General features: G+C 43.8%; 1 protein-coding gene across 2 annotated transcripts in view; it reads right to left on the minus strand.

Annotated features, from left to right (window-relative positions):
• lrrcc1 (leucine rich repeat and coiled-coil centrosomal protein 1) overlaps nt 1-25,815 on the minus strand; it is a 79,878-nt gene that overhangs the window by 36,634 nt on the left and 17,429 nt on the right. For both annotated transcript variants that reach the window (XM_084326833.1, XM_084326832.1), the window contains 4 exons: nt 21,953-22,162; nt 21,560-21,762; nt 19,493-19,637; nt 9,886-10,034 (listed from right to left, as the gene is read on the minus strand). In XM_084326833.1, coding sequence (XP_084182959.1) covers nt 9,886-10,034; nt 19,493-19,637; nt 21,560-21,762; nt 21,953-22,162 — 707 coding nt within the window. The remainder of the gene's footprint in view (nt 1-9,885; nt 10,035-19,492; nt 19,638-21,559; nt 21,763-21,952; nt 22,163-25,815) is intronic.

Raw genomic sequence — 25,815 nt, forward strand, 5'->3', positions numbered from 1 at the left:
TGACAATGACTGAATTTGTTTTACCTTTCTTCTCGACCAAAGGCTGCCTTTCTGTCATCTTCTACAAGTTACAGTACCAAAGATGTTTCAAAATAACTGGAGAAACGCAGCGTGGCTCCCTCCTCCCTCTCAACACGAGCTGAGACTACTGTTTGGGCTTGAGGGGGGAAGGAGCACACCGCTGTGAAGGAAGGGTGCACTGCATTTACAACACAAGACAAAATGAGAGCAACACGGCATATAGCACAATCCTTTTATCTCGATTATCTTGTTTTCATGATTGTGGGAAGTCAAGTTTGTAATTGAAATTGAAACTTGATTAATCGCTAGGTCTCGTGAGAGGTACACTAGACACAGACAGGTAGTAAGACTAGGTCTCATGAGAGGTACTAGACACAGACAGGTAGTGAGACTAGGTCTTGTGAGAGGTACTAGACACAGACAGGTAGTGAGACTAGACACAGACAGGTAGTGAGACTACTGTATGTCTCATGAGAGGTACTAGACACAGACAAGTTCAAGTTCTTTAATAGTTGTCATACAGAAGTACAGAATACTTTCATACAAAATGCTTCTTACTGTTACGCTCCAGAGACTGTGCTAGACAAGATAGTATCAAATAACATAATAACATAATATAGCATGAATTTAGAAGAAGAAAAATGAGGTCACAGTGTTCGGTATAGACATATGTACAATGTTCTGAGTTACCATATAATATACAATACACAATACTATGCAGTGTACTAATGTACAGTACTATCTAGTGCAAAGCAGAAATGGGATGAGGTACAATTTTAGGTACAATTTACAGTAAGGTGTACGAGTTGTAGTGCAATCCTTCATCCATAAATATAAAGTGTGGGGAGTGGGTGCTACAGTGTGTTTGTTTAAAGTGGGTGTGTGCTATAAAGTGTGTGGAGTGGGTGCTACAGTGTGTTTGTTTAAAGTGAGTGTGTGCGTGTGGATGTGTGTGCTATGTGCGTTTGGTGGTTGTTGTTGTGTAGTGTTCATTCATTGTTCGTTTAGCAGCCTGATGGCCTGGGGATAGAAGCTTCTTCTGAGTCTTTCTGTGCTCGCCTTGAGACTCCGGTATCGCTTGCCTGACCGCAGCAGTTCAAAGAGGCAGTTGTTCGGGTGACTGGAGTCTTTAATGATTCTCTTAGCCTTGCCCTTGCAACGCTTGTAGTAAATGTTCTGGAGGGTGGGGAGCCCCCCTCCAATTGTGCGTTCGGCTGAACGTGTCACTCTTTGTAGTCTGCTTCGGTCTTGTGCAGTGCTATTCCCAAACCAGGAGGTGATGTTGCCGGTCAAGATGCTCTCTATTGTACATGAGTAGAAGTTCTTAAGGATCTTCTGGCTGACTTGGAACTTCCTTAGGCGCCTGAGGAAGTAGAGGCGTTGTCGTGCCTTCTTCACAACACTGTCAATGTGTGTGGTCCATGTCAAGTCCTCGGATATGTAGGCTCCGAGGTACTTAAAGCTGTTGACTCTCTCAACCGGTGCCCCGTCGATGCTGAGGGGGCTGTAGTCCTTGACCCCCGACCTCCTGAAGTCCACAATCATCTCCTTTGTTTTGCTGACGTTCAGGGAGAGGCTGTTTTCCTGGCACCATCCCGCCAGGACCTTGACCTCTTCCAGGTAGGCCCTCTCGTCGTTGGCAGAGATCAGGCCCACCACCACTGTGTCGTCAGCAAATTTGACGATTGTATTGCTACTCCGCTGAGCCACACAGTCGTGTGTGTACAGGGAGTAGAGGAGGGGACTCAGAACACAGCCCTGGGGGGCCCCTATGTTGAGGGTGATGGATGAGGAGGTGCAGTTGCCTGCTCTCACCACCTGGGGTCTGCCAGTCAGGAAGTCCAAGACCCACTGGCAGAGGTCATAGCCCAAGCCCAGGTCCCTGAGCTTGGCTATGAGTATGGAGGGGACTATGGTATTGAATGCCGAGCTGTAGTCGATGAATAGCATTCTCACATAGTTCCCCTGCCTCTTGTCCAGGTGTGATGCTGCTGTGTGCAGCACATGGGATATGGCGTCCTCCGTGGACCTGTTGGGGCGGTATGCAAATTGCAGGGGGTCCATGTTGATGGGGAGGGAGGAGCAGATGTAGCCCTTTACTAGCTTCTCAAAGCACTTCATGGCTATGGAGGTGAGAGCTACAGGGCGGTAGTCGTTGAGGCAAGCAGGCTTGGATTTTTTGGGTACAGGGATAATAGTGGACTTCTTCAGGCAGGTGGGGATGACAGCCCCAGGTAGTGAGACTAGGTCTTGTGAGAGGTACTAGACACAGACAGGTAGTGAGACTAGACACAGACAGGTAGTGAGACTACTGTATGTCTCATGAGAGGTACTAGACACAGACAGGTAGTGAGACTAGGTCTTGTGAGAGGTACTAGACACAGACAGGTAGTGAGACTAGGTTTTGTGAGAGGTACACTTGACAGAGACAGGTAGAAAGACTAGGGGCTAGATCCACAAAGAATGGATTGCACGGTGCTAATTGCACCCTTACTTACAATTCATTATGATGGGGGACCCTGATGTAAACAAGACGAAAGTCTTTCTCTGGTCTGCATCCCCTTAACACATTCTGCGCCATGCAGTATATGCCCATCTTATACCACTCTCTGCCAGCGCTGTAAGCCTATGGAGTCGCTCACCTTCTTTGCAGGGCTATAACTTTTTAAATATTATAGCTATATCGACATTACTATGGCCCATTCAACATCGGGTATCTATCGTTCCGGATGTGGGAACGTTATATTCTTCCATTCGTACATTGTCGTGTTAGTACCGCCGTGAATATAAGTGTTTTTGGAGTGTATAGCAGTAATTCCTAGAACACGCGTTATAGGCCCCGACGCGTTCCTATACACGCTATATTAAAAAATTCAAATGCATATGGTCGCTATACATTATGCTCCATCATGCGTAAAGGAAAGGGGGGGGGGGGTCGTTTATGATTCCTCAATCGAGGAATCGGACAATCGAGCTGGAAATAACGTTAGATTCCTCTTACCTGTGCCCGATGAGACTGGAGGAAGATCCATTTTCAGTTTCTATGACGCAATAAACGGCGAAAGCATATTGATTAGGGATGTCCGATATTATCGGCCTATCGATATTATCAGCCGATATTGGCATTAAAATGTGATATCGGAAAATATCGTATCGGTTTTCAATTATTATTTTTTTTTTTTTACATTTCTATAACATTTATTTACCCAGGCAAGCAAGTAAGAACAAATTCTGATTTTATTTATTGTCAAAAGTATGCATAATGTTGTGTTAATTCCACAACAAGAGATATGTAATGTTAATTACCTGAAATTATTCCGTTTTTTTGGGGGGGAAACCCTGCATATATCGGTATCGGTTGATATCGGTATCGGAAATTAAGAGTTGGACAATATCGGTATAGGTAAAAAAGCCAATATCGAGCATCCCTAATATTGATTCTTGCGTCTCGAAAGCGATCCCATGCACTCGAGTGGTGTATCTTGATCCACGTTACAAGATATCTCTGCCGGAGCTTTTTCACCGATGCACAGAGCGCCACTTCCGGTTTAGAGTGGAGTGCAACTCGCCCGAAATCCACCAGGCGGCGGTATTGAGGCGTTGCAATATCAGACAGGGTCCAGCTGGCTCCCGGAGCCTTCCTGGATGAATTATGAATGCCAATAGCGAATAAAGTTAATAACGATCATAAAAACGAGTTAACTCGTTGTTGGCGCTATTCGATTGGCGGGCAATAACGAGATAACTGGTCTTTGGCGCAAGATGTGTTAACACATCCAGGGCCATCCACGTATATATACGTGATTGGGAGCCAGCGCTTGGCGGCCAATCACGTATATATACGTGTTTAACTCGTTATTTCTTTTATTCGCTATTGCCATTCATAATTCATCGAGGCACCTTGTGCATACTGTTCTGAGTGTGTCTGCGATTGCAGACGGTCAATACCGCCCCCTAACGCATTGTGGCAGCAACTGCACTACATTAGAAACGCTGTGGTTTGTTATCTGGGCCGAGCTCCAGGGCCCCATTTCATTCCTGCATGAGGAAGGATAATAACGATAATCTAGCGAAAAATAACGACGTGTTTAGTGGATTCCACTAAAACGCTATTATCGTGTCTTTTCCTGGGATTACTAAGAATCACCAAAACTATACTCCTATTCAAAACAGTATAAAACGGAAATGTACGGATGAAAAAACTATCTATTTTTTGTGCATGTTGACTGGAAGCAACTCACTGACAATCGACGGGTGTATTAGACCCATAGCTATAATATAAGATATATTTTAGCACTCGCAAGTGAACAAAGCACCCCATTGACTTACAGCACTGGCGTTCTATACAGAAGGTAAACAGCGACTCCTGGCCGTGAATGTGTTAAAAATTATGTGTATTGAGCCATACTGTATTGTACCCATTCTGCAATATGTTAATAAAATTGTCATTCAATCAATCACCGCACAGGTGATTTTTTTCTGTCGTTGATTTTGGATTTTGTGTGTGAGCTTGCCTTGAATATGTACATTTGTGATTTTCTTTTTTTTCTTTTCCTTTTGTAAGTCCACACGGGTGTGTTTGATTTGTCTGTAAACAAGACCGAAAAATAAACATCATTCATACAACTGATACTGAGACCGAATAACCTGTACGATTTTAATACAAATAATGTTGGATTTATCCTCCTCCCCTCAACCTGACCCTGCCCTCCTAACCCCCACCCTTGTGTCATGGTTACTACACCTCACCTGCCCTCCTAACCCCCACCCGTGTGTCATGGTTACTACACCTCACCTGCCCTCCTAACCCCCACCCTTGTGTCATGGTTACTACACCTCACCTGCCCTCCTAACCCCCACCCGTGTGTCATGGTTACTACACCTCACCTGCCCTCCTAACCCCCACCCTTGTGTCATGGTTACTACACCTCACCTGCCCTCCTAACCCCCACCCTCGTCATGGTTACTACACCTCACCTGCCCTCCTAACCCCCACCCGTGTGTCATGGTTACTACACCTCACCTGCCCTCCTAACCCCCACCCGTGTGTCATGGTTACTACACCTCACCTGCCCTCCTAACCCCCACCCGTGTGTCATGGTTACTACACCTCACCTGCCCTCCTAACCCCCACCCTTGTGTCATGGTTACTACATCTCACCTGCCCTCCTAACCCCCACCCGTGTGTCATGGTTACTACACCTCACCTGCCCTCCTAACCCCCACCCTTGTGTCATGGTTACTACACCTCACCTGCCCTCCTAACCCCCACCCGTGTGTCATGGTTACTACACCTCACCTGCCCTCCTAACCCCCACCCGTGTGTCATGGTTACTACACCTCACCTGCCCTCCTAACCCCCACCCTTGTGTCATGGTTACTACACCTCACCTGCCCTCCTAACCCCCACCCTTGTGTCATGGTTACTACACCTCACCTGCCCTCCTAACCCCCACCCGTGTGTCATGGTTACTACACCTCACCTGCCCTCCTAACCCCCACCCTTGTGTCATGGTTACTACACCTCACCTGCCCTCCTAACCACCACCCGTGTGTCATGGTTACTACACCTCACCTGCCCTCCTAACCCCCACCCGTGTGTCATGGTTACTACACCTCACCTGGGTGGAGGATCCTCAGAGAACATGGTCTCAGCAAATACTGTACCTAGAAGATCTCAATATTTGTATTTAATTCCCATTAGATCGCGTTAAGTCTTATTCATTAATTTATAATAACCATGGAGATAATCTGTCTTTGAGCAGAATTATATCAGTTCCACCACAATATTATATTTAATAATCGCTGCCTGAATCGGTCAAATCACATTTATAATATACCACAATAAATCACAATTGTGTCAAATTCAAAAAAAGCTACCACAAGTGTTCAAATTGAACTGTGGTAATTTTTTTATTTTTATTTTTTAATGATGCCTCAAATCATTGGCTAAATAAATGGAATGGAATCGTTTTTGAAAGGAATAATTATACTGCTGTTAGAGCTCTCGTATCACAGCTCCCCTGTGTGTGTGTGTGTGTGTGTGTGTGTGTGTGTGTGTGTGTGTGTGTGTGTGTGTGTGTCTGTGTTCTGTTCAGGAGTCTCAAACTCAATTTACCTGGGGGCCGCTGGAGGTAGAGTCTGGGTTGCATCAAATATTATATATGATTTAAAATTTTTTTTTGCCAAATCAACTCTGCCTCTCTTTGTTAACTACAACAAGCAATGCTGTTTGTTATTTAAGATGAGGTCGGACTCGGCACTGACCGATTGTGTTCATTGTGCTGCTTTTATAAAGCCTCAAATGACGGCTTACAATATTTCATGAAAGCAAAGTGTTTTGTTAGTCTAAGATTTAAAAAGGTTTAAACTTTACAGCACTGACAAAGTTGAACAAAGTGCTGTACAAGTCCCACAACATAAAAAAAATAAAAATAAAGTATAATTTTTTTTCTTCTTTTTTTATTATTATTTTTTTTAACTTTGATGTCAAGTAGGGGGCCGCAAAATATCATCCAGCGGGCCGGAATTGGCCCGCGGGCTGAGAGTTTGAAACCCCTGGACCATCAGGATTCACAACAACACCTAGAATCCATTGCACACATAACAAATGGATGTAATGCAAACACGTGTACATAGCTCGTCATGATCGTATTGTCTCTGATGCGGTACACAACATCTTAGCATCTAGTGCAGCATTGTACAAGCATACTAGAGTGCGACCAGAATGGTTTGGTTTTACCAATGATGTCTTTGCTAACATCCCAAATACACCTGATGTTGTTTTTGTTGACATCAGCCACAAGGAGGTGCTAATCATAGAAGTAGGCTGTGCCTTTGACCTGTACATGGACCAGGCTTTCCAGGACAAATATATAAAATACCAACCATTGCTCAATGTGATAACCAGCATTGGGTAGATTTAGTATACTCATATTCTGAAGTCTTGGCCATGTATAGAAATGCACCATGAGTGGTCTGAGAATTGCTGCAATGTCAAAGAGAAAAGCCAAACAAATGGCCAAATATTGCTGTCTCAGATATTATTGGCGCTATGTGTGCTATGTGTACCCCTTTGGAGGCCAAAGCCGAGATAGTCCGGCAGGGCTCCAGACAAATTTTTTACATTGGTTGCACCAGTGCGCCTAACTTTTTCATTTAGGTGCACCCAAAAAATTTCACCGCTCCTTTTGCTGCTGCAATAATACATTTTAAGCGTTACCTTTACCATTAACTTTTTTGTCAGTTCCCATACACATTAGTAATTTCTTAAGATGTTATGTAAATTATTGTAAAAAATAACATTGTATTACAGTTAGCTCACAAAGTCCAATCCTTCACTTTTTACGTCTATTTTAACACATTCAGCTCAGCTCCAGTTAGAGCTGTCCCCAAGCCTGTTTTTGGGATTCGAACATTCGCCAGGGTTTTTCGAACGGATGTATGAACCATCGTTTTTAATCATGCAAACAATTTGCTCCTAAATAGGGAGGTGTAGTCTGACGTCACTTTGTGTACAGTCTCCTAATGTACAGTCTCCTCCCCATCATATGTATATATTCTCTATTAGGATCTATGGGTAACAGTACTGTATATTTGCATATCATATGTCACAAATGTAACAGTACTATATACCTGTATGTCCCTATGCCATAAATGTCATGTTGTGTATGTCATAAATGTCACTATGAATTGAAAATGGGGGACCCTGATGTAAAGACAAACGTTTTTCTCTGGTCTGCATCCCCTTAACAATTGTGTGTATTGAGCCGTACTGTATTGTACCCATTCTGCAATCTGTTAAATAAAGTTTTCATTCATTCATTCACCTCCCTCTGGTATTTTATGGCCACTTCCGTCTGCGCCTCACTCCAGCATAGAGTCTTGACTTTAGGCACATAGCGATTGAATGAATATTTAACAGATTGCAGAATGGGTACAATACAGTACGGCTCAATACACACAAGTGTTAAGGGGAGATTGCGTTCGTCACCAACACCGGAGACGCTGGATTCGCCTGTTCGAATCCAGCTCACAGCTCCGGCGTTGTCACCAGCTTGGCTGGCCGTTCACGCTAATACAATTGGCTGTATTAGAGGGTGGGAAAGCTGGCGGGGTGGGTCCGGGTCATTGTAAACAGCGACTCCTACAGTTCGGTCGTGGCGCCTGCTCAGCGCGGATAGGATCTAAGGGGGGTAGTGTGATCCTTCCACACGTTACACCCTCTCAGTGAGAGTCCGCGCTGCCAGGTGAAAAGAAGCGGTTGATTGGCTAGACGTGTGTCGGAGGAAGCACGCGATAGCCTCCACTCTCCCAGACCGACTGTGGGGGGTAAGTGCGCAGCGACCAGGAAGGGGATTGGGAATTGGCATAACGACTAACATTGGGATGGGAGAAAATCGGAGGAAAAAGGAGGGGGAAAAAGATAAAAAAAAATTAAAAAAAAAAGTGTTAAGGGGATGCAGACCAGAGAAAGACGTTTGTCTTGTTTACATCAGGGTCCCACATTTTCAATGTATAGTGAACATTGCTGCGGTTGAGTAGTAGTACCTACTTACTGGTCACGGGAGGCTTCAATAACGTTTGAATGATAATCCATTTTGTGAATCCATTTGTTGAAACAACTTTGTTGGCTCCTGCTACCTTAACGTTAGCTGTGCTCTAACGTTACATACGTTAGCTTAATTAACACATTGAGTGCCAACAACGAGATTAGTCGTGCTAACTCACCATGCGTTGAGTGCCAATGACGAGTTTTCATCTTTTAATCGTTATTTCTTTTATTAGCGATATCCATACATTTTTCATCCATCCAGCCTGACGATATCATTGTGAATGGGTCTGAGCTCGAAAAGGGCAAATACCGCCGCCTATCGTCTCCCGGATGGTAATGCACATCATTGGATTGGATTGACTGGGGTTGTGCATCAGAAAAAAAGTCCGGTGCGGGGTTTTCCCATCTCGGGCAAGCAGTATCGTGTTAGCAGATTGACTGAGGACCCTCAGAGCAGCGTGGATTATGTGTTTTGGATATATAACGTTGGATCAATAAATGCGATCAATATTTGGAATGGCGATCAGGAATTGGATTAATCTTTTTGCAGGACATCAAATGTGAGGTAAGGACTTTATGTTACGAATCTTGGATTAATCAGATGTTCCTTTCACCGCAATCGGAGCGCGCGTGTGTGTGTGAGGTTCGCGCCGACCAAAGTACGGAGAAACGATTTTTCAGACACCGCTTCTGTTCGCACATGAGGACACATAATATCGATAATCTAGCGTTTATTTGAAAACTATTCATAAATCAAGCGACAAATGGCACGATTTCTAACGAAATACACTGAAGCTCGATTTGCTGGAGTTTATTGAGATGAGACAGAACGCTCTAGAAATATATTCATATTCATCAAGGTATAAAACGGAAATGTATGTATGAAATAATTATCTGTTTTGTGCATGTTGACTGGAAGTAACTCATTGACGATCACCGTGTTATTTAGATCTATTGCTATTATATTTGATATATTTTAAGCACTCGCAAATAAGTCCTATCCTACATTGGATAAAGCACTGGCACTGAAGGGCCATCAGCAGAGGGCGCTGTTGGCCCCCAATGAGTTAGGTGTTCAGTGCTGCTTGGACACGATATATTTGATTCCCCGTTTATGTAATATAATTTGTGGAACCAAATAAAGTATTCAAATGTGTGTGTGTGTGTGTGAGTGTGAGTGTGAGTGTGTGTGTGTGTCTTCTTGCCCGTCTGTGGTGTGTGATGTTTGTGTTCTTTTCTTGCCTGTCTGTGTGTGTGTGTGTTCTTGACTGCCTGTGTGTGTGTGTGCGTGTGTGCGTGTGTGTTCTTGCCTGTCTGTGGTGTGCAGGGCCAGGCTCTGCAGATCTTTCTCCTCGCTGGCTCTGGTCTCCAGACCCTTCATCTGCTCCATCAGCCTCCTCACAGCCTGCTCTGCCTTCCAGCGCCTCTCCCTCTCCTGGTCACGCTCCCCCACGATGGTCTGGTGCACAGACAGACAGACAGACAGACAGACAGACAGACAGACAGACAGACAGACAGACACATACACACACAGCAAAATACAAACATAACTAGTTAGGTTAAGTCTTGATAACTATACTCAAATTTGATTCGATTAAAATGTATCGCCATCATACAGCACAAGTACAGTAAAACAAAAAGAAGTTTGGCCTCCAACCAGAGTGCAAATGTTAAATGCAATAGAGGTGATTAAAATATGGATATACATGTAACATATAAATTAGTACTACCGAGTATAGTGCTAATCAGAAGCTGTATGTATGTACTAGGGGTGTAACGGTACACAGAAGCCACGGTTCGGTACGTACCTCGTTATTGGGGTCACGGTTCGGTACGAGTTCGGTACAACTGATAATTATTATTATTATTATTATTATTATTAAATAGAATAATTTTCTATAGGCTTGCCGTGGTAGTCAGTGATACTGATGTCATTCTGTGTTCAGGCATCCAGAGTAAATTAATTGCCTAATGCCCCTTTAACAACTTATAGGCTTGCTAAGTTTCACTTTCACTTCTAGAGAGTTTTTAACTTCACGTGAAGCCGAGACTAAAGACTAGAGAACAGATGACATGTTACATATTACATATTTGGATTTTAAACACAATAGCAGTTCAACTGGAGAGGAGCTCAGATGATCAGTCCGAAAAAGTATGTTTTTTTTTATTTGATCAGCGTGAGTCCGGCGGGGGAGAATGTTGTTGTTGTTTGTTGGTTGTTTGTTGTGTTGGTGCTGGTGTGTTTGCGCTGAGGCGTATTCGTCGTAGACTGCATGTACCGCACCATGACGGCCGTACCGTAAATTCACGGGACGAATACACGTACCGTTACACCCCTAGTATGTACAGAGTTGTAGTATTAACACTTTGGTCGCCAAAACCGCCGTACAGCGTCTTTCCTCGCCATGCTCATTCTGCCAAAGACGCTGTACCAAGTCTTTGATCTGTTTACATCTTTTTTCCATTTTCCCAGTCTGAACTTCACCGCGGAGCTTTTGGACTTGAGTTTGAACCGGAAACTGCATTTCCTCTCAAATTACACTAGGTGGCAGTGTCCCCCTATTTTCTAACACTGTATCCCAATAGAATGATATTGCAGCCTACAATGAAGCTGATATTTGATTGGCCAGCATACCTGACCGCAGGTATAAAAGTTTACGCCGTCCCAGAATCGACAAGGTTTTGTTGGGGAGAGAGATAGATAGATAGAGAGAGAGATTGAGAGAGAGATATTTGCATTGAGATCAGCCTATAGTCGTATAGTTATAGTTTTATACAGTATTAGTGGTAGTATCAGAATAATTGTAAGGTTTCAGCTGTGCTTTAGAAGTACCTAGTCGTGCTAACTAGTAGTACTATTGTGAGGGATTAGTGTGTAGTCTAGTTAGTATATTTTAGTAGTAGTAATAGTAGTTTGATCAGTTAGTTATTCCATTTAGATTATTATTTCAGTATGAGGAGACGTAGTGTAGGTAAGCGTGGGGACAGGCCGACGGGGGATCGGTTTGTTCAAACCAAGTTGGCATTTGGACCCGTTGCATCAACAACGACCGGTCCGTTGGTAGCTCCAACCGGGGAGCGCCGTGAGACCGTCGCTGGGCCCAGCGGCGTGTCTCGCCCCGGTACCGGGAGCGTATCTCCCCGTCGCAGTTCGAGGAAGAGGAAGGTGGCTGTGCAGTCTTCTTCAGACTCATCGGACAGCGATTCAACTGTTCATGAATCGGACGGCAGCGCCGATTGGATACCACCAGGTAAGGTCGTGTAGATGTGATTGTGTGTGTGAAACGTGTATATTTGATAATGCTTTACCCAACGCTAATTGATTCATTGTATACTGTGAATATGTAACGCTAGTTCGCCAACCAACGCCGGTATGTATTTATTATAGATCAGGAGTCCTCCTCCGACGACCTTGATCTTGGTCGGAGATACCATGGTAAGTGTATAGCACATTTTGATGCATGTTATTTATTTCGGTGTATATTCGCCGACCAACGTTTGTCATTTATTTATTATAGAATCTGATTAATCTCACGACGAGGGCCATGACGAGGGCCATGGTGGTGGTGGTGGTCGAGGGGAGCAGGGTAAGTCATTTTGACGAATGCAATGTGAATATTGTGTATATACATGCAGGTTCAAATCGATGAAGTATAATATCGTGTACATGTGTAATTCAACTCAAACAGCTACATTATTTGGAGATTATATCGTCATATAGGCCTTGATTTATATTTATTCACTACATGTGCTCTCCATTTCATCTAATATGGGGGGAGGAGTGACCATAACTTTGAAGTACAATGGCTTTGATGTACAGGTGTGTGTGTGTGTGTGTGTGTGTGTGTGTGTGTGTGTGTGTGTGTGTGTGTCATATAGGCCTTGATTCACATGTGATCTGCATCTAACTAATGTGGGGGAGGTCATGGCCTTGTTGAATGTAATTCCAAGTTATTTTATTTGGAGATTATATCGTCATATAGGCCTTGATTTATATTTATTCACTACATGTGCTCTGCATTTCATCTAATATGGGGGGAGGAGTGACCACTTTGAAGTACAATGGCTTTGATGTACAGGTGTGTGTGTGTGTGTGTGTGTGTGTGTGTGTGTGTGTGTGTGTGTGTGTGTGTGTGTGTGTGTGTGTGTGTGTGTGTGTGTGTGTGTGTCATATAGGCCTTGATTCACATGTGATCTGCATCTAACTAATGTGGGGGAGGTCATGGCCTTGTTGAATGTAATTCCAAGTTCTTTTATTTTGAGATTATATCGTCATATAGGCCTTGATTTATATTTATTCACTACATGTGCTCTGCATTTCATCTAATATGGGGGGAGGAGTGACCATCACTTTGAGTACAATGGCTTTGATGTACACGTTTTTACAAGGGTGTGTGTGTGTGTGTCATATAGGCCTTGATTCACATGTGATCTGCATCTAACTAATGTGGGGGAGGTCATGGCCTTGTTGAATGTAATTCCAAGTTCTTTTATTTGGAGATTATATCGTTATATAGGCCTTGATTTATATTTATTCACTACATGTGCTCTCCATTTCATCTAATATGGGGGGAGGAGAGACCATCACTTTGAGTACAATGGCCGCTGATTTATTTTATGTGCATTACAGGATCCGACACCGATTCAGCGTCCGGCGGTGGTACTAATGTACTAACTGCATTCATGTATGTAAATGTATTACTATTGTGTTTTATGAGACTTACTTACTGAATGAATTCAATCCAATTCAGATTCTGGTGCAGAGAGTGACGCAGAGACTGGCAATGGCCCACACAACATAGCATCACAGTCTACTCCTGCAGGTGATTGTACATAAAATATAACACATAATGCTATATATATATATATATCATGTAAATAAAATGACAATATGTTGCCCTAGTGTAATGTATTACATCACAGAACTTCTAGAACTGGATGATAGTCGGGACATGCCGGAACCCGTTGCAGGGCGGAAACGCACATCTAAGCGCGGTAAGTTGGCCTCACTCTGCACACCACTTCCAGCTCTGACCCCCACACCACGTCCAGCTCTGACATCTGAACCCCACACACACTCACTCATTCACTCACACACAGTTTGTAACTACGTTGACAGGTCGTGGCGTGCGACGCGGAGGAGCAGGTCTGCGATCAGTCAGGACCAGGAGAATGCCTGGTCTCGTGAGGGCTGGGTGCCTCGTAGGATCCCCTTCACATCCCAACCGGGGCTGCTCCAGGACGCCGCGGCACTGAATTCGCACCGGCCTGCAAAATGGCTAGATCTGTTCCTGACAGATGACTTTCTCAACGCCATTGTTGCCCAGACCAACCTCTACGCTGATCAGTTCATTGCCCGGCTGGATCCCACGCTAACCAGTAGCAGGGCACTGGTTTGGAAGGCCCTCACATTGAAGGAGCTGAAGCAGTTCCTTGGACTCATTTTCCTGAGCAGTGTCCTTTGGAAGCCTCGCGTGGACATGATGTGGACCACTGATGAGCTGATGTTCACACTGTACTACTCATCCACCGTGCCACGCAACCGGTATGAGTTGATCTGGCGATTCCTCCACTTTGCAGACAACACATCCCTAGATGTTAGAGACAAACTATGTAAGGTACGCCCTATAGTCGACCATGTCAACATGAGGTGCAAGGAACTGTACCAGCCCGAACGTGAGCTCGCCATTGACGAGGGGATGATGGCATGGCGAGGCCGCCTGGCTTTCCGTGTCTACAACCCCAACAAGCCAACCCGGTATGGCATCAAGTCATACTTCGTGTGCGAATCACGCACAGGATATTGCTTCGCGTTCAAGCCATATTGCCGGGATAGCGCGAACCTGGGGGACACGGTTGTCGGTCTGCTTGGACGTTTGGCCGGAGCAGGGCATTCCTTATACATGGACAATTTATATAACTCGGTGAGCATGTGCGCCAGGCTCCGACAGTTGAGGACCGACGTCTGTGGTACCCTCAGGAAGCACCGGGGGGAGCCAGCCATCATAAAGAACCTGACCAATGCTGACATCGGTGTGGGGGAGCGCATTGCCGTCAACAACAAGCAGGTCATGATCGTGGCATGGCGCGATAAAAGGATCGTGAAGACTATCACCAGCTTCCATGAGGACACCATGGAAATGGCGAAAGTGTGGCAGAAGCAGAAGAAGGGCAAAGCAGTGAGGGTGGAGATGCTCAAGCCGTCAACAATCATGTGTTACAACCGCTATATGAAAGGAGTCGACCAGCTGGATCAAAACCTGGCGTACTATCCGGCTACACGTAAGACTGGAAAGTGGATCAAAAAGTTTGTGCTGTATCTGATCCAAATATGTATGTTCAACTCTTTTGTCTTGTACAAAACCAGGCACCCACAAGGGTATTATTACAACCTCTTCCGGTACACCAGGGCTGTGGCGCGGACCTACACAGGGGCTCAGGAGTTGAAGATTCCTGGGGTGGCAGAGGAGGAGGAGGAGGGCAGCGGTGGGGGTGAGGAGGAGGCAGGGGCTGAGCAGGTGGGGCGTGACAGGCAGCGCGACCCTAGGGCCCCACCGGGGGACCCGCAGAGCAGATTAGTGGGTGGCTTTGGGAAACATGTAATGGTGGCATACAAAGCCACCCCCAAGCAAAAGCTACCATGTAGGAAATGTCGGGTCTGCCTTAGGCGTGGCGTCAGGGGTGAAACCAGATATTTTTGCACATCGTGCAAAGTCCCCCTGCATCGTGAAAAATGCTTCACTCTGTATCACACAAAGAAGGATTTTTCGAAATAGTTTCTTTATTAGTTGTCATACAGACTACTTCTAAATAATCCGGCACACAGAAGTACAGAGTACTTCTAAATAATCCATCATTGTGTGATACAGACAGAAGCAGTGAAGCCAGACCAGCACTCTCAGGTTCAAAATTTAATGGCAGCCTGAAACAAACATGTTTCGGAAATATGTATTCCTTCTTCAGTGTTATAGCTTGCAATTTCCGAAACATGTTTGTTTCAGGCTGCCATTAAATTTTGAACCTGAGAGTGCTGGTCTGGCTTCACTGCTTCTTTTATATAATACTTAATGGGATTTCAGCACCCAGTGTCGTATCTTGAGAGCGCGGTCTAACTTGACATGTGATACAGACAGAACCATGTGTACCACTCCGGTACATAGTATAGCTAGCTGAGAGTAGTATAGTATAGTATAGTATAGTATAGTATAGTATAGTATAGTATAGTATAGTATAGTATAGTATAGTATAGTGTATGGGTAGTTGCACTGTTTTCTGTACAAGACAAATGCGTTGAACACATGTATTTGGGCCACGGTTGTCGATATTGCATAGGCATGTTTGGACTACTTGCAGATGAGACGTTATGTTAGCGATCTAGCTGTGTCGACTCCATTCATCATTTGCATTGTGTGTGTATATAGTTTATTTTTTTATTTATCTTTTTCCCCCCTCATTTTTACCGTTTGCACAGAACCAATGGTTGCTGACAGTCACCCAGTTTATAAAAGTATATACTGTAGGTAACGTACCACACTTTTCTAATGCAGTCCATTGGCCTCTTATTTATATACTTTGGAAGCCTGTATTGGATATTTTTGGTCCACAGATCATCTGGCGCTTCATCCATTTATCAATGGACAATGCAGTCATCGATGCGAGAGACCAACTGTAAGATACGCCCTGTAGTTGATCATGTGACGTGCCTGTACTGTGAATGTTACCAGCAAACTTCTAAATGCACAGAAACAATGGTTGGTTATCATCCAGTGTTCACTTTTTATGAGGTATTGTCTTGGTAAATTACCATAATTTTATACTGTGAATGTTACCAGCAAACTTCTAAATGCACAGAAACGATGGTTGGTTATCATCCAGTGTTCACTTTTTATAAGGTATTGTCTTGGTAAATTACCATAATTTTATACTGTGAATGTTACCAGCAAACTTCTAAATGCACAGAAACGATGGTTGGTTATCATCCAGTGTTCACTTTTTATAAGGTATTGTCTTGGTAAATTACCATAATTGTATACTGTGAATGTTACCAGCAAACTTCTAAATGCACAGAAACGATGGTTGGTTATCATCCAGTGTTCACTTTTTATAAGGTATTGTCTTGGTAAATTACCATAATTGTATACTGTGAATGTTACCAGCAAACTTCTAAATGCACAAAAACGATGGTTGGTTATCATCCAGTGTTCACTTTTTATAAGGTATTGTCTTGGTAAATTACCATAATTGTATACTGTGAATGTTACCATCAAACTTCTAAATGCACAGAAACGATGGTTGGTTATCATCCAGTGTTCACTTTTTATAAGGTATTGTCTTGGTAAATTACCATAATTGTATACTGTGAATGTTACCAGCATATGTGTCTAATGCACAGCAACAATGGTTGGTACTGATGACTGTCACCCAGTTTATTGAACATATTGTGAAATAAAAATTTCACTTCATCAAAGTTTCAAGTTTTCTGCATTGTAAAGTATTCTGTATTTTATAATAATGTTTTCTGGACCTACACCAGTAGTTATAACTTACTTGTTCGTTAGTGCCAGGCATGGTGGTTGATAAGGTAGTAGTATTTCCAGGTGAAACTAATTGATATATTATCAATACAAGATATTATTACTTTATGAATGTGTTTATCATGTATGGACGAATAAATTGGAAAACAGGTAGGTACAGAGCAACACAGTGTCTACAACACAGGAGCAGATTATGCACAGTACATGAATGAGAAAGTCTAAATGTTTTTTTTTAGTTTATTGCATGCACATGATCTATAATACCTGATCGGTATAATATCTACTAACCTGATCAATACAATATATTCCCACCTGATCGATATAATAGTATTACTGCATTTCAAGTTTGTCAGTCAGTCAGACCGTCAGTCGGACTGTCAATCAATCAATCAATCAATCAATCAAACAATCAATCAAACAATCAATCAATCAATCAAACAATCAAACAATCAATCAAACAATCAATCAATCAAACAATCAATCAATCAAACAATCAAACAATCAATCAAACACATAATCAATCAAACAATCAATCAAACAATCAATCAAACAATCAATCAATCAAACAATCAAACAATCAATCAAACAATCAATCAAACAATCAATCAATCAAACCATCCATCCATCCATCCATCCATCCATCCATCCCAGTCTAAATTGCTTTATAACACGTTCGGTAACTATTATCACCCCCCCCCCCCCCATGTTGGTGCAGTATCGTCTCGTCTGTTTCAAGCAGCAGCAACGAGGAATTGCGCAGCTCGCATAAAAACGGCTGTAACTTCTTTTCTGGGAAATCCGCCTGTATTTCACCCTTTATTTACCTTTTTTAACTTGTAATTGTGAACGAACGAAGACATGCAGAAACAAACGTTTTTTTTTTCATAGTGTACATCAACTCGTCGTCGTCAAATGAGCCAAACCATTTCCCCATAGTTATAATATAAATATAAAATATAGAAATAGCTCCGCTAAGATCATGAGATATGCTAAAATCGCCCAGGAATCCTGGCCAGGCGCCGTCATTTCCGAATTTCTGGCTGGCGACCAAAGTGTTAATATGTACAGTCATACTGGCCAGCAGCGTAAATATATGGTCATATACACTTCACTTGTTTAGCTTTTTCCCCCATTTTTGGGAGGTCTGGGGAGGGTGTAGACTACCACACGCTACCCTCCGTCGGTCTGGGGAGGGTGTAGACTACCACACGCTACCCTCCGTCGGTCTGGGGAGGGTGTAGCCTGAAACATGTGGAGTCGCCAGCCGATTTTTTTCACCCGACAGCGAGGAGTTTCACTGGGAGAGCGTAACGCGTGTGGAGCTCCCCCAGATCGCCTCGCTGCTGAACAGCTACTCGACCGAACAGTAGGAGGCGCTGTTGCAATGACCAGGCCTCATACCCTCACCAACTTCCCACCCGCGAACACTGACAATTATGTTCGTTGGAAGGTCTGACCAAGCTGGAAGTACCGCTACCAGAAATTGAACCCGGGTCTCTGCGGTAGTAAGCAAGTGCTTTTACCTCGACACTAGACTGTTTTAACATGAGATTACCGTTAACCACTCGGGATCAGCTAGGACTCTGAACTCAACATTCAGAATGTTGATGTTGTAAAGCTGGAATGGTCCGTAGCTTTCACTGTTCTCATAATTCTTCTCATATATTGTGTAAATGGTCAAATAAAATGGTAAACGGTGCATTTATATAGCGTTTATATCCAAAGCGCTTTACAATTTTTGTTCCTCACATTCACCCATTCACTCACACACAGACGGCGGAGGTGTAAAGTGCCGACCTGCACATCGGGAGCAGTTAGGGGTTAAGTGTCTTGCTGAAAGGATAAGAAGAAGAGCGGCCGGGTAGCGCAGCAGACTAAGCGTCTGTCTACCACCACAGAGACAGTAGGATCGAATCCAGCTGTGGTGCCTCCGGCTTGGCCGACCGTCCATACTAACACAATTGGCAGTGTTAGCGGGTGGGAAGCCGGCGTGGGTGGGTCCTGGTCGTTATAAACAGCGACTCCTACAAATCGGTCGGGGCGCCTGCACAGCAAGGTCGGGTCCTGGGAGAGGTAGTGTGATCCTCCCACACGTTACACTCTCCCAGTGAGAGTCTGCGCTGCCAGGTAAAAATAAGCGGTGGGCTGGTCTACACATGTGTCGGAGGAAGCATGTGATAGTCTGCGCCCTCCCAGACCGACGGTAGGGGGCAGAGCACGCAACGACCAGGTAGGGGACTGGGAATTGGCATAACGACTAACATTGGGATGGGAGAAAGATGGAAAAAGAGAAAGTAGTTATAATATAAAAAAAAAAAAAAAAAAAAAAAAAGGATGAGAAGAAAGAGCAAGCAGGTGAGCGAGGTGCGTATCCGGGCCATACCCTGTAGGTCTCTTCCTCCACTGTGGGCTTGGTGCTTCTCTCTCCTGGGGCCTTGGTGCTTCTCGAGGGGCTTCCGTCTACGCCCCGGGGGACCACGGTCCTCCCTCCACACTTCGCACCATCCCGTTTAGGACTTTCCCGATCACTGCACATAACACAAATCCCAAGGAAGCTATACAAGGAGGAAGGGTCATCGCGTCACTGTGTGACGCGTGAACACAGGTTGGTGCCAAGTGTGGAAACCTTCAGTTCTGTCAACATTGAGTTGAATGGGATCAACCATCTCCTCACTTATGATGACATTTAAACAGGTTTATTACCTTGGATGTCAGAATCATCTGTAATTTGTTAACTAGCTAAGGTTTGATATATTTGTTGATGTATATTTCATCAGATAGCTGGTATATTTAAATAGAACTGGCACCAAGCAGAGCATAGAACGCTGGTATTCTGATGTGACGACCCTTCCTTCTGTTATAGTTTCCTTGACAAATACCAGGGAGTGAACCAGCTGGATGGAGTAAAAACTAAAATCAATCATAAAAAAAGGCCCGGAGCCGAAATCTGGCTCAATAAAGGTCAAGGCAGAGGAGTTACTCAATATTATAGACGTGGGTAGAATACTTTTTTTCTTTTTTAAGTTTCAGCAACTTTTCATTTAAAATGTTGAGCTAATATTTTGCATCACCTTGCTCTTGATGAGGACAGCGAGGACAGCGAGGAGCTAAATTAGTGAAATCCTAAGTAGGTGTCACAAATGGCTGATGAAGTCAGATGAGGGGATAGGGCACGGCGGAACACTCATTCATCATGTTGACTGGATGACAGCTGGAATTACTAACAGAGAGGAGGAGGAGGGTTTAAAACATGGACCAGAGGAGAAGATTGAGCACCAGGTTCCTATTGGAGCACAGGGGAAGAGGGGGGGGGTCGTGCTGTCAAGGTATTCCTAGTGGTGGAAGGTTAATTTACTTAAGTAGATAGAATAGTACTCTGGTAAAAGTACACGTCCTCCATTCAGAATTATACTTAAGGAAAAGTAGAGAAGTATTTTATACTGAATGTACTTAAGTATCAGAAGTAAAAGTACACATTCTACATGACGTTTGTGTATTCCAATGCTTGTGAGCATTCAACCCTCAAACCATTGACCTCTAAAGGTTACGTTAAAGTGGTATGTGGTTCAGTTATGCTGCTCTGATTAAAGGTTATGTTAAAGTGGTATGTGGTTCAGTTATGCTGCTCTGATTAAAGGTTAGGTTATGGTAAATTATGCATTTATATAGCAGCTTTTATCCAAATAGCTTTACAATTTGTTCCTCACATTTCACCCATTCACTCACACATTCACACACCGATGGTGGAGGCAACCATGCAAGGTGCCAACCTGCTCATCGGGAGCAGTAAGGGGTTAAGTGTCTTGCTCAAGGACACTTTGACATGCTGGCGGGAGGAGCGGGAATCGAACCGGGAACCTCCGGGTTACCAGACGACTACTCTACCTTCCCAGCCGCTGTCGCCCCCGCTCTGATTAAAGGTTAGGTTAGGTTAAAGTGGTAAGTGGTCAGTTATGCTGCTCTGATTAAAGGTTATGTTAAAGTGGTATGTGGTCCAGTTATGCTGCTCTGATTAAAGGTTAGGTTAAAGTGGTAAGTGGTCAGTTATGCTGCTCTGATTAAAGGTTAGGTTAAAGTGGTAAGTGGTCAGTTATGCTGCTCTGATTAAAGGTTATGTTAAAGTGGTATGTGGTCCAGTTATGCTGCTCTGATTAAAGGTTAGGTTAAAGTGGTAAGTGGTCAGTTATGCTGCTCTGATTAAAGGTTATGTTAAAGTGGTATGTGGTCCCGTTATGCTGCTCTGATTAAAGGTTATGTTAAAGTGGTATGTGGTCCCGTTATGCTGCTCTGATTAAAGGTTATGTTAAAGTGGTAAGTGGTCAGTAATGCTGCTCTGATTAAAGGTTATGTTAAAGTGGTATTTCAATCCTTTAACAACATTTTGAATGGTGAGCATAATTCATATGTTCACTACATGAAACAATCTGACGACTGTGTGTTTGGACGTTACCTGTCTGCCTTCCTGGCCTTGGTCTCCTTGTTGGCTCTCCTCAGCGTGGCGGTGGCACTGCGTTGCGTCGGGATCCTGGAGTGCCTCCTGTTCTCCTTCCCGCTGTTGCACCTGCTCTCCGACGTGTCGTCAATGTCCCTCTCGGGCTTTTGTACCGTCACCACGGAGGGGGCGGGACTACTGGAGACACCAGCCGCGGTAGCCTGGGTGAATGTTTTCAAAAGTGTGTTTATAACCAGTTACGGGGGGATACGTTTAATGCTCCGATAACGTGAATGAGTGAGACTATTACTATTATATTAAAAGGCAGATTAACGTGTACATTTAATTAAAACACAGAGGCTCCGAGCAAATGCTTGTCATCATAATTAATCAGGCGTGTTGGAGAACCACCTGGTGAAACAGCCGGGAGACCTGATGCTCCAGCTTCTTAATGCGCTGCTCGTTGACGGGGTCTGCCGTGCTAACAACCACAGAGGGCCCACCTGGCCGGGAGCGGAGGCTTTGTAGGACCGCGTCTGTGAGCTCTCCTGGGCCAGTCTGCTGGCGGAACTGGGACAGCACTTCATCAATGCGAGGAGTGGCGAGAGTATGGTCTCCTGTCTGGAACGGAAACCATATTTGACTTTTTATATAATGTATATAATGTATATGTATAACGTTTTCTCTTATATATAGTTTTTTTTAATGACTAACTGTCTTTTATTGTTATGCACTTTGCTACTAAGTAATCTACTGTGCCTATATTGCTACCTACTATGCTAATATACACTCAAGTCTGTAGCAGTCAAGTTTGACACCCTTCCTGCTGAAGGGCTCTACATGCTCGAGCAACTGCAACGCAACTGGGACACGACATGGACAACGCAACAATGTTGCAAGCACTCTGCATTTATACTTCTGCAACGGCAACGTGCAGCCTATTCACAGGCCATCAGACTTGAGAATGCCAGCTCCTCCTTAATTTTCTCACTTGCTATGTGAGAATGTTAGTTATTATGTTCTCAATGCCCCTTGCATTGTATGAGTTGTGTGGAAGAGTTAGCTAGTTCTAGTGCTATTCCTTTGTACATTGTGGCTGTGTCTGACAAAAGTTAACAATAAATAATGGTATTAGGAATACATTTCCCTCCTGTGTGAACTGTGCATAGCTGAATAGACTGTATTTTAACGTCGGTCATATGGTGGTACTTGGAGAGCCAGCTACGTTCTCAGGTGGTACTTGGTGTAAAAAGTTTGAGAACCACTGCCCTAGATGAAAAAAATTTAATCTAAAAAATCGAATCTACGAATTTCAATCTGGCTTCAGAACATCCCACTCCACTGACACATGCCTTCTCTATTTGAACGACCCCATCAAACAAGAGGTGGACGCAGGCAAATACTGCGGCATGGTCATGCTGGACCTAAAAAAGGTCTTCGACACTGTCAATCACCCCATTCTGCAAGCAATTGGTTTTGATAGTTTATCAGTGAGCTGGATGCAATCCTACCTGGAGGGGATAGAACAGATGGTAGAGGCAGGGGTGATTTCAAAGCTGGTTGCACTGCGTTTTAATGACGCCACGTGCACGCGCGCTCCCGCGCATGCGCATAAATGTTCCCGTGCGTGGGCACAGACTAAAGACAATGCCTAATTGCCTCTAGGAATGAAATGTAACACATTTCATTCACAAGTTTTGTGTGGATGTATCAGAGAACGTACTTGAACACACCCGACGACCTGAGCTATTCTTATGCAAAGTAGCCATTCCTGTGTGCACGCTCGGGCACATCCGTGCATGTGCGTGCGCGTGCTTCTGCTCACAGAGCGGGTTGCTCGGCGTGCAACCCTGTCCCATGAGCAACGCACCCCTGGGTAGAGGTAAACGGTACTTTATCCCCCCCCTCCCAGTGAGCTGTGGTGTTCCACAAGGAAGCATACTAGGACTGTTACCGTTCCTAATTTATGCAAATTACATGTCGTCAGCTTGTGACTGCAACTTGTTCCTGTTCGTGGACGACTCAGCCCTGCTGGTCTCTGACAGGGACAAGTTGCAGGTTGAAAAAACCCTCAGCTTAGAACTCGGCAGAATCTGCACCTGGCTCGCTGATAACAAACTATCATTACACCTGGGTAAAACAGAGTCCATTCTCTTCGGATCAAATAACAAACTCAGCAAGACCGACGGCTTCTCTGTTACAGTGGGTGATAATATTGTCACAAGGAAAGATGAAATTACATACCTGGGTTCCATCCTAGAGGCAAATCTTTCCTGTGACAAAATGACATCCAATGTAATAAAAAAAGTCAACCTAAGAACAAGATTCTTGTACCGGATCTCCTCTCTGGTAAACAAGAATACCCTGAAGACTCTAGCAGGAGCACTCATTCAAGGGTACTACGACTATGCTTGCACCTCATGGTACCAAAGCACCTCAAAAGTACTAAAAACAAGATTACAAACATCACAAAACAAACTGGTCAGACTACTGCTTGACCTTACTCCTAGAACCCACCTCACCGTGGTCATTTTGACATCCTAGGATGGCTTAGAGTAGACGACAGAGTACAGCAACTTGCAATGGGCCTGGTCTACAAGATACACTACAACACTAAGGTACCCATGTCGAAATACTTCCCAAAGGTCAGTGAATACCACGACCACAACACCAGAGGGAGTTCCACAAATCATGTTCAACCCAGATTCAGCTAAAACAAGGGACAAACAAAGAGCACCTACATATATATATTTTTTTACTAGACTTCACTCAGGTGTATTATTGATACTATGTTTGTTTCTGACTCAAAGTGTGTGTGTGAGAGAGAGAGAGAGAGAGAGAGAGAGAGAGAGAGAGAGAGAGAGAGAGAGAGAGAGAGAGAGAGAGAGAGAGAGAGAGAGAGAGAGGCGGGAGTGAGAGAGATGGGGAAGGGGCGAGAGAGAAAGAGCTGGGAGCGTGAGAGAGAGAGAGAGAGAGAGAGAGAGAGGGGGGAGGCGAGTCCTCAGCCCTTGTGTGGGTGAATGTAACAAGTTCCTAACTTTTTCTTTCCCCTATTATTTCATGCACACTTTATTCATCGTTTTAAATTATTATTTTCTTTTAAGTTATTTTGTGCATCACTGTTTGTTTAGAATTTTATGCAAATTTGCAATGCATGGGGGTCATTCTTTTGTGTTAAATAGCTGCTTCAACAAAAAAATGGGGATGAATAGTTCAAGTGTAAAGTTCAACACACTACTGTGTTAGTAATCATTACTATGTAATGCTAGTTAGTAAATTGGTATGCCCATCTGTTATTTAATTTAAAATATTTTACAATGCAGTTTGCGCATCTTAGTTACTTGAAGATTCTGGACAGTATTTCTCATTAACTCTTTCACGGCCACAAGCTTTCCCCATCTGCACTTTCTAGCGCCAGCTTTTCTTGACCATTTTCACAATATTTCACAATCTTTGCGTATATTCTATATTATAGCTATGGAGACAATAGTATGGCTCATTTGACAGACACTATTTCTAGTCCAACATGTAAAAAATAGTTTGTTTCTACACACTGTAGTTTGTAGTTTATTACATGCTAAACCCATTTCCAAAATAATCCAGTATTTCTCCATAGATCGCGAGATAAAACGTGTTATATACAATAAGCCCAAATCGTTCTGGTTGATCCCCTGAAACCCCAAATACTCCCAAATCAAAAGGTATATACCATGTACTAGGGATGGGTACCGAATTCGGTACTTTTGAGGTACCGAACCGAAACACATCGGTACTACCGAGTATCGATTCAAGTGAGATACCAAGAGAGAAAAAAAAATTACCTTTTTTCTTTTCATGTCAACGTTCACACGCACAATATATGCTTACCTAGGATTTGACTTGCTTCAACAACAAAGCAGTCGGAGCAATGGCAAGCCGAAAACTGTCAAAATTGTAGTTATTTGAAGTTTGGATTTTTTTTTTTCACGAAATTTCTTGAGACTAAAGTACCGAAAAAAGGTACCGTTGGGTACCGGTATCGATTCACAGGTACCGGTACCGTATCGGTTCAAATGTGAAAGGTACCCATCCCTACCATGTACACATATGTGCCTTCACAAAATCATCAAGGGGGCGGGGGGGGGGTAGAAAACGGTTTAGGTCCGGTAAAATAAGACACTGTGATCGTTACAGAAACATGTTTCAGGTTCGGTAAAATAGACATAAGCCATTACCTTAGCCAGAAGGTACTCCAAAAAGAATAATTCCAATGATCCCATCGGCGATCGCGATTA

This window comes from Notolepis coatsorum (assembly GCF_963971535.1).
Source record: "Notolepis coatsorum genome assembly, chromosome: 13".
Lineage (NCBI taxonomy): Eukaryota > Metazoa > Chordata > Actinopteri > Aulopiformes > Paralepididae > Notolepis > Notolepis coatsorum.